Here is a 10,282-nt window from a genome sequence, read left to right on the forward strand (position 1 = left end):
CGACTAGGATGCACTAAGTTGGTCGATAAGAGCATGCCAAACTGAAATTATAAATAGAGGCGTATAGTGTAATAATTCTTAATTTGCCTGAAATGTATTATAGTTATCTTTTCTCTATGCAACAGATCACTGTACTAAGCGAAGTCTCATGATCTACCTCTCTTTTGAGATCGTATAAGACCATCTTGAAGAAGTCCCAGAATAAAGATAGTCATATTTTACGCAATATAGTGTATGTACGAATTCATTCAAAAAAAATACTTAACATGCTCAATACACTCGAGAAAGCTTGCAATCTTTCCTTCCAGAAGTTCTTCGCATGTAGCACAACATTTAGGTGGCTCGATATATTCATTTCTAGCATTTTCTTAGTTGTCTTATTTTTAATTGCCTGTCACGTTGTTTTGGATTTATGCACCTTATTATAATTATTATTCTCAAGCCAAATTTTATAAATGATTCTCCGACAGAGAGTTTAAGAAAGGGGAAAATATAGTGAGGTTTTGACGAGAAGTAATTCACCTAATGAACATAGACGGTGGAGTAGAAAATTAGGAATTTCTGAGTCATGTTAAGTTATCATTCTACTTATTGCACTTAGCTAATTTTTCTTAAAATTATATTTGATTTCAAAATTAAATCCCCCTCTCTTAGTGTACATCTAGGTTCTACGCTTGTCTATGAAGTATAATCGGTTGATTATCATATGATAAATTTATAGAAATAAACAAAGGTCAATTTTCAATTAAATCAGGAAAAAATACTCTCTTATATAATGTCATATATTTTTTTTTAATTTACTTTTCTATAAATGATTGTGAGACTAGTCTATCAATTAGAGGGTGACAAATATATTATAATAGGACAAGAGATCAATTTATACATGCCCTTGAGGGGCATGTAAAGTAAATGTAATCATCTAGCAAAAAAATAAAAAAAAAACTCAATTTTTTTAATATATACTACACGTTACTGTGCACATGGGTCATTCACAATTAAGGCCAAGTGTCGGCATGCTAAGATAGAGTTGTGACAGATCAAAATATATATATATATATCCTGGATAATAAATATGAATATCCAAGGTGAGTGACTCCCATAGGAGGTACACACTATTTTTTTTTTTTTAAGCTCTCAATCATAGTAATAAGTTTTTGTCATTAGGATTTAGAAGTTGGATTATAGTATTAAGTTAAAAAAATCAAATAGTATATGTGTGTTACATTAGGCGCCAGCGTACAACGCTCCCAACGTAACATCAATTTTTTTTATTTTTTAAGCTCTTAATTATGTTAATCAGATTTTTTTCTTTAGAATTTAAGTGTTGGATTATTGTACTAAGCACACACAATTTTAAAGCTAAAAAAATTTTGAATTGGTCACGGGGTGTGCGATGTAAGACGTACGACATATCTATCCCCGAGTTGCCCATGGAATCATGCACGGGCAGGTGTGCAGGCAAATAACTCCTTTCAAGTGACCCAAGTTATTTTTAGGCACGACAAATCCACTCAGTAGCCCACAGAATTGTGTACAAGGAGGTGAACTAAAACTTTAAGCATGGATCCTCTGATCCATAAAACATGGATCAAAAAAAATGAATCATTCTTTATCATTAGTAGAGAATGATGACCTTCACTTAATTTATACGTGGAATCATGGCTCTTCATCAGTGTCCATCCTTGATCCACGTTTTGCGGACAAAAGCATATGAGCCGTAAAACTCGTCTATTTTTTTTTTTTTGTTTTTTTTTTCTGTTTATAAAATTAAAAATCTGGGATCACTTCGCTCCGATAAATAGAACATTATCCTTCCCCAGCCTGCACCCCCAAACTTAATCTCCTTAGAGTTCCAGTGTCAGAAAGAGCGCAGAAATGGCTCCGGTGAAGGTATTCGCCCCGGTGATGTCGACGGCGGCGACCCGGGTAGTTCTGTGCCTTGAGGAAGTCGGGGCGGAATATGAGCGCGTCCACATCGACCTGGCCACCGGCGAGCACAAGTCCCCTGCTCACCTCGCCAGAAATGTATCCTATTTACCCATGAATTCGATTGCATATCTCTCTCTATTTTTATCGGATTTATATCACTTTTTGATTGTGTAATCTGCAGCCATTTGGTCAAGTGCCGGCTTTCCAAGATGGGGATCTCGTTCTTTTTGGTGAGTTCGTTCGATTCATCCTTAATCTTGAAATTTTCCAGCGCGATCTATGTCGAGTCGGTAGATCTATGGGTAACAGAGCAATTATTCGCTCGTATTTTTAAAGATTGGGTTGCAGTTCTAGAAAATTTTTAGGATGATTTTCTAGTCAAGAGAAGTTGATTTGGTTTTTGTGGACTAATTGGCCTCTCAAACCTTAGAATCGAGAGCGATCGGACGATACGTGCTGCGCAAGTTCAAATCCTCCAACGTTGACCTGCTACACGAGAGTAGCTTGGAGGAGTCAGCCATGGTGGACGTCTGGTTGGACGTGGAGGCTCACCAGTACGACAAAGTCATCAGCCCCATCTTCTACCAGGCGGTGATTATCCCCCGCTTCTACGGTGGTACGACGGACGAGAAGATAGTGGAGGAGAACTCGGAGAAGCTGGGAAAGGTGCTCGACATTTACGAAGCCCGTCTGTCCCAGACCAAATACCTCGCCGGAGACTTCTTCAGCTTCGCCGACCTCAGCCACTATCCCGTCACCCACTTCGTTACCAAAGTCCCTCAAGTGGCCGCCCTGTTAGAGGCGCGCCCTCACGTGAAGGCGTGGTGGGAAAGCTTGGAGTCGCGTCCGGCCTGCAAGAAAGTGGCCGCCGAATTCCCTCAGTAATCGTGAAGCTGCTGCCACTGCTCTCCAATCTTAACCTTGTGATGCTTCCACTAGATCTATGTGTGCGCTATATGCTAGTTGCTTCTACGCCTTACTTCCAATAATCCCAATGCTGTGCAACACTTTGATGTGCTGTGTGCATTTGTGATCGACGCTTCGCTTAGGGATTCCTGCTTTTTCTTTTCAGTCTATGGAACTTGATCGTGAAATTAATCGTCGTCTGTAATTGTTGTTCAAGTTTGGAGCATTTTATCGTGCACAAGTTTGAGAGCTTTGCTTAAATTAAAGTGTCAAAGTTTACTATTCTAATCTGATCTAGGAGGTCAGCCTTCCTAGGTGTTATTATCTTGACTTGGTCCAAGATGATGATGTCATATATCATCGTATGATATATCCACTCACTCCTCCCAGAATTTAATATAGTCGGTCCTAGAATAAGATATAGATAGATAATGTTTTAGTTTAATATAGGGGAGATCAAATACTTAATGAATTATTTTGTATCTAAATTGATCTCAAGATTTATTGAAATAAAAATCTTAAGATCTATTAGAGTAAATATTAATATAGATATCAATTATGTCAATCTATAGAAGTAATAAAATGAATCAAATGAGTGCAATGAAAGTGATGGGTGTCCACAATAACATTAATGTTTTAAGCCCCACATAGTGGCCGAGTTGCCTCGTGGATAGTCAAGTTGGTATTTGGATGAGAAGTTACTCCCATGGGTCTCAAGTTCGAACCATATCAGTAGCAATGGAACTGCCCTGTATAGATACTATGGATTCGGCATCAGAGGGACACCCAGGAGAGAACATAGCATAATCACTTTTCTCCCATAACATTAATGGTTTATGCTTATTCTGCAAGCAAAGTGGACTCTGCCTAGGGCAATGTTATGTTATATATCTTCTTTGTTTGGTGGCAGTTGTGCTGGTCGGCCCTCAATTTGGATAGTGGATGTCACAATCTGCTCAATACACAAAGACTGGGAATCAGCCAGCTAAACTATGGAAAAGAAGAGAACCACGTTGGCTATTAAATTGATGATAAAGTGCTTGAATGGGACTGCATGGGCCGGCGTTGATGGCTGATCACTCCTTTCATAGTTTCATCCGTCCTTCATTTTAGCCCCTGGTTGTTGTTTTCTCATCAATTCTAGATAGCAATAATGTTTCCTACCTATTCTACTTAAATCTTGCCAATATTTAAAATAAAATAAATATTAATTCAGTGATCACGAGGGTAGTGATCTTAAGGGAAATTTCTATGGGGCAGAGGCAACAAGGTAAGGTAGTTATGACTTTTGTTCAAAGAAATCACAATGAGATGTCAGTTGGCAAGATATTTTTGTAATAATAATAATAATAATAATACCGAATATGAGATGATCGGTTCAAGCTTATAAAAATTTTCTACTGATTATTAAGGTAGACCAGGAAGTGCTTGCGGTGCGTGGCTCAGAAGTCCAATATTCCGTAATTGCATGTCTCACTTGGAGAAAAAAATTCTTACAAATACGTTGTAGCTGGAGATTGAACCGCAGATATCTGGATGATAATTTGGTACCCTTCCGCTGCATCATAATCTCGAGAGGAAAAAAAATGTTGAACCAAGTAACACTGAACCTAGGGCGACTGACCCGATCCCACCAAAATTTTCCACCGACTGTCAGGATAAATCGATCGGGAAGCTCTTATGGCGTGTGATCAAAAGCCTAGCATCCCGTGGTTGCACATTCCATTTGGAGGAAAAATTCCTACAAATATACCATAATTAAATATTGAACCGTAGATATCTGGATAATAACTTAGCGCTTTTCCACTGTACCATAGCCCCTTTAGCGCTTTTCCATTGTACCATAGCCCCTAGGACTCTTGTAATAGGCGAAGACTTTGATGAGTACAGTGAATTAGAAGACCAATGAACTATGTTTGCCATCACAAGAGACCAATTGTAAGTGATGCTCACTCCTTGATGATCGTCTATATCATATGAGAAGATTACGATAAATATCAAGTAGGTTAATATTGATTAAATTTTTTTATGAAAAGTTAAATATATATTATCAAGAAGTGCACAACATCATACAAAAGTGATTGCGGAATCAAATATGTCATGTCTGACGAACTGTCAAATCTGGAAGGGGAACCATGATCACGTACATATGCTCACTCATGTACCATCTTTCGCTCTCTTAGCTACACATGTTGGCTATTTGCTCATCTTAGGTCCGAGATACTGAAGCTGAGGTATCAATTAGCACTGCCCATGATTTCTATCCAAATTGTACATGTCTCATCCTCATGATCTCATTATCGCCACTGTCCATACTTTGTCTAGTGTCCTCTATTAGTGGTTGCCTCTACAACCTCCATGTCGTGTGTCACTGTCCTATGTCTGTAAGCCACCAATGGCTCCAACTCGTCTCTATCAACCTCCTCCCGTGTCATGAGTCTAGGATCGCCCGGTATCACCTCCAAGTCTCATGAAGTCAATTTTAGCAAGTAACCAACTATCAACAGATTTGGTGTGTCTTTACCACTAGTCATTTGTTGTGGACTAGATAAGCCTTTGTGGTGGGTCTATGCACCCTCGTAGGCTTTATGGCAAAGCCCCAACCATAAACTGATTTGATGTTGTTCTTACCGTGAATCATTTGCTGCGTACTAGATAAACCTTTATGATGGATCTATTCACCTCTTGAGCTTGTTAGCAAAGTCCTAGCCATAAATGAATTTGACGTGTCTTTACTGCTAGCCATTTACTACATACTAGATAGATCATTCTGAGGTGGATTTATTCACCTTTACATCACCATCACCTCATGAAGCCCCTCTCACATACAGTCCTCATGCTCTACTGCATGACTCCCTCTACTATGGTATCCCCTCCCATACTCACCCGAATCTCCCATGCTCTCTCCCATATATAGTCCTTATGCTCTAGACCATGACTCCATTTACTGTAGTCTCCTCTCATAACTCTCCTCATTCCTCACTCCTCACTAGACTCTCTTTATGATGACCTCTAGGAAAGCTACGTCCATGGCGTCAGAGTATTCCTCTATGTGCTCTGCATCGCATCTAGCATCTTGCACTAGTGGGCTGTCCATATATCTCCTCCAGCCAACTATGAGGGGTGTCACTATATCTGGGGTGTTTGTCACTGGGTGTATCTAAAAAATGAAGTATCCTCTACTATAGTAGTGTAGTGGGGAGCTGATGCATATGCCCCTCCATGTGTGGTCTCATGCCACTAATCGCTCTGGATCAGGGACTCAATCATTTTTTTTAATTAGGGCTATAATTTGGTTGAGTAGTGCCCCAATTCTGTATCTACAGTAGGGAATGTGTATGATCGACATACCTCAATGTACTATGTCAAAAGTGGCCAAGATGACCAGGAGGTTAGAGACCTCCCTGAAAATCTATTGTAGATGAAGAATGACACCTCGCTACTCCAGCAGGTCTACCGATAACCTATCTACATGAGTGCATGCTCTCACTAAGTGTACAGGGATCTCTACACTCAAACAGTACAAAATGCATGCTTTCACTAAGTGTACAAAGATCCCTACACTTAAACAGTACAAAATGCATGCCCACATTGTACAAGTCTATGTGTATGCTATAATGAATGTCCCCACTGGGTCTGCCTATGTATGCATGTATGCCGAGGTGTGTAAAGCAGCCAATGCCATTGATTAAAGAATATGATGGGAGATTAGGAGAATCCAACAAGAAGTTAGCAAGGGAGAAAATTCAAATAGGTTACGGTTGATTGGACACTTAGGCTCCGTTTGGTAGGGGTGATAGGATTAGAATTGGGTTGATTAGGATAGGATTGGAGGTGGGATTATTAATCACTCCCCATGCCTATGGATTGTGAATCCCACTCCTAATCAACCCTAATTCTACCCCTAATCAACCCTATCAAACGACATTTTAATAACTTTTTGAAAACATAATCCTAATCCTATCACCCCTACCAAACGCAACCTTAGTTAATAAGAAGTCCAAGTGAATCAAGTAGACTAGACACAATATTGGAGAAGTTCAATTGGTGTTGATAGTAAAAGTCCAAATGAGCCAAGGGTGATCGGATGTTTAACCTTTGTTAAAGTCATAGAGGAGTGAACATTAGATAAGTGTTGATGTCTTAGAGAAGTGAATTATAGGTAAGGTTAAAATTCCAAAGGAGTAAACTTTAGGTAAATAGAAATCTTGGTGGGTCTAGATTGACTAGAGCAAAAAAGAAAGTGTTGGTTAGTTAAGGGTGATTGGCACTAGGCAATGAAGGAAGTCCTAGAGAATTAGTCTTTATGTTTTGAAAGTATTAGTAGATTGAGGATGGCATACACTAAGTAAATGCGGAAATCTTAGATATATGGATCTCTTAGTACGATAGGGATTCAACCTTTTTATGAATGGAGATATAGTTCTAGTCGATTGATGAATCAAAATTACAAAGTTATAATTTGGTTAGATTTAAGGGTAAAATAGTCAACTAATATTAATAAAAAAATAGATCCACTATCTTAACGATCCCCTAGTATCGGCCTCACAGATATAGAGAGAGATAAATATAGGGATATATCTCCTATATAGGGATACTCTTAATTAATTTCCTGTAGTCACCCTAAATGGAAGTTTGATCTAGTGATCCACAAACAAACTCATCCGATATGGAGGAAGGCACTTAGAGTCAACGCGTAAATTTGTTTGCATCACTTACAAACCAGTAATGGAGACCGTGAAATTTATTAAAATAAATCTCTCTCCCACTTAGTTATTTAAAGTGAGGAATTTTAAGTTATCCTAGCATACATCACATGCATACACACACATCACAGTAAATAAAGCAATAAATATGGAAATTATTTTCCAACTATTATGGTCTTTTCCTGTTACTGTCCTCCATGTGCTCCAACCCTAGCTGTTGCTATCTTTAGCCACCGCCATCGGGTCGAGTTGTCGCATCCATCTTGCTTCTTATTCCGCTGCGCCTCTGGTGCTCCAAAAGTACCACGTCTCACAAAAATCTAATCCGCGACAAAAATAGAATTTTACATATATCGATCTTATATTCCACGAAGAAATGTACATGTAATCTAGATCGAAAATAAAATTCTAAAATTCTAAGGCTAATATAGCTCCTGCTGTATTAGTTACATTCAATCATGCACACACAAAAATAATGCCCTTGACATGTCCAAGGGTCCAATCGCACACAACATCTATAAGCCATAATAGTTGGAGCCTGTAACCACAAAGTTAGCACATCCTACTATTATCCTGCCTAAATTATGTATGACATGTGCATAACCTAATTTGAAAACCAAACACACAGAGGCAAACCCTAACTCTGATACCAATTGTTGGTTAGTCCTGAGAAAATCGTACCGGTTCCACTGTACAAAATTTTTGTGTACAAGTGTCGAACCTTTCCTTAAATAACCTATTGTGTTCTTTAAAAGTTAAATTAGGAATCGCAGACGAAACTTAACATCATTGATTCCAAATTTAACTTATCTGTTCTTAATGGTTTAGATTTGAATCGCAAGCGGAACTTAACACTATTGATTCAAATCTACCTAAGTTATTAATTCTATAAATATTAATTTCCAAAATTGGCTTCCAAGACTGCATGGCGAGACACATGGCCTTCTTGGATATGGGAGCAACCACCACCGCCTAGGCAAAGCCTTTTAAGGAAAGCTAATATTTATTTCCTTAAATAACTCTAAGTTAACCAAAAAGAACAATCGAATCACAAATTCGAAAAAGAAGAAAACACAAACTCGAAAAACTATTTCGAAAACTCTAGAATCATATACCTCTTGTGTTTGGTATTTCCAAAAATAACAATACAAAGAAAACTAGTATGATGCGGAAAACAATTACTAGTTATACCTTTCTTTGTAAGCAAAAATAACCTCTTGATCTTCTACCGTATTCCTCTTCTAACCTCGGACATTGTGTGGGCAACGATTTTCCGAGACGAGAACCACCAAGCACTTTCTTCTTCCTTCTAGGTTTCGGCTACCACAATTCTCCAAGAGAAGTAGAGGTCCGGCCACCACCACCAAGCTCCAAGAGATGCAAGAGACAGAACCTCCTTTCTCTCCTTCTTCTCCTAGCTAGAACCGACCACCATCAAAAGCTCCAAGAGGGGTTACCACCGGCCACAAGAAGAAGAGAAGAGGGAGAAGCTAGGGTCGGCCACCAAGGAGGAAAAGAGAGGAGAAGAATAATAGAGTCGTTCACCCATGAAGGCACCTCTACCCCTTCTTTTATAATCCTTGGTCTTGGCAAATAAGGAAATTTAAATAAAAACTTTCTTAATTCTTTTGCCATGAAAAGGAAAATTTATTTAATTAAAAACAATTTTCTCTTCTCAATTTACAATGGTCGGCCACTTTAAAAACAAAACAAGGAGAGTTTTAATTAATTAAAACTTTCTAATTTGTCTCTGGAAATTTATAAAAAAAATTCTCCAATAATTTTCCCTTCATGGTGGTTTGTAAAAAGGAAATTTTATAAATTAAAATCTTTCTTTTAAACATGTGGATAAAAAGAAAGTTATCTCTAAAAATTAAAATCTCTTTTAATCTACAAATAAGGAAAGATATCAAATCTTTTCTTAATCTTTTGTAGAAACTTATAAAAGAGAATATTTAATTTTAAACTCTCTTTTAAATCATGAACATGGTTTAAAAGGAAAGTTTTCTCAAAATTAAAATCTACCTTTCAATCTACAAATAAGGAAAGATTTCAAATCTTTTCTTAATCTTTTGTAGAAAGCTATAAATGGAAAGATTTAAATTTTAAACTCTCTTTTAAAACCATGATATCCACATAAGAAATAATTTTAACAAAAATCCCTTTTTAATATGATGTGGTCGGACACCTAAGCTTGGGCTCCAAGCTATTGGCCGGCCACCTTAAGGCTCAACCTTTAGGCTTGGCCGACCTTAAGCTTGAGCTTCAAGCTTAGCTTGGCCGGCCCCTATTGGTTGGGTAAGAAGGTGGGTATGTGGTGGGTATAAATCTCTATATACAAGAGGCTACGATAGGGACCGAGAGGAGGAACTGGTTTTGGTCTCCCGATGAAATTAAGCATCCCGTGTTCGCCCCGAACACATAACTTAATTTCATCAATAATAATTTATTCCACTAAAGAACTATTATTGAACTACCGCACTAATCCCAAATTACATTTTGGGCTCCTTCTTATTATGAGTGTGTTAGTCTCCCTGTGTTTAAGATAATGAATGCCCACTAATTAAATGAGTTACTGACAACTCACTTAATTAATATCTTAGTCCAAGAGTAGTACCACTCAACCTTATCGTCATGTCGGACTAAGTCCACCTGCAGGGTTTAACATGACAATCCTTATGAGCTCCTCTTGGGGTCATTCTCAACCTAGATTACTAGGACACAGATTCCTTCTATAATCA

At 38.1% G+C, this 10,282-nt stretch overlaps 1 protein-coding gene across 1 annotated transcript; it reads left to right on the forward strand.

Annotated features, from left to right (window-relative positions):
• The first annotated feature begins 1,807 nt into the window (after nucleotides 1-1,807).
• On the forward strand, nucleotides 1,808-3,051 carry LOC122009110 (probable glutathione S-transferase GSTF1). Its single transcript, XM_042565131.1, has 3 exons — nucleotides 1,808-2,025; nucleotides 2,111-2,159; nucleotides 2,360-3,051. The coding sequence occupies exons 1-3, from the start codon at nucleotides 1,876-1,878 to the stop codon at nucleotides 2,812-2,814; spliced, it is 654 nt and encodes a 217-aa protein (XP_042421065.1). The 5' UTR covers nucleotides 1,808-1,875; the 3' UTR covers nucleotides 2,815-3,051.
• The last annotated feature ends 7,231 nt before the right edge of the window (nucleotides 3,052-10,282 follow it).

This window comes from Zingiber officinale, chromosome 8A, assembly GCF_018446385.1.
Source record: "Zingiber officinale cultivar Zhangliang chromosome 8A, Zo_v1.1, whole genome shotgun sequence".
Lineage (NCBI taxonomy): Eukaryota > Viridiplantae > Streptophyta > Magnoliopsida > Zingiberales > Zingiberaceae > Zingiber > Zingiber officinale.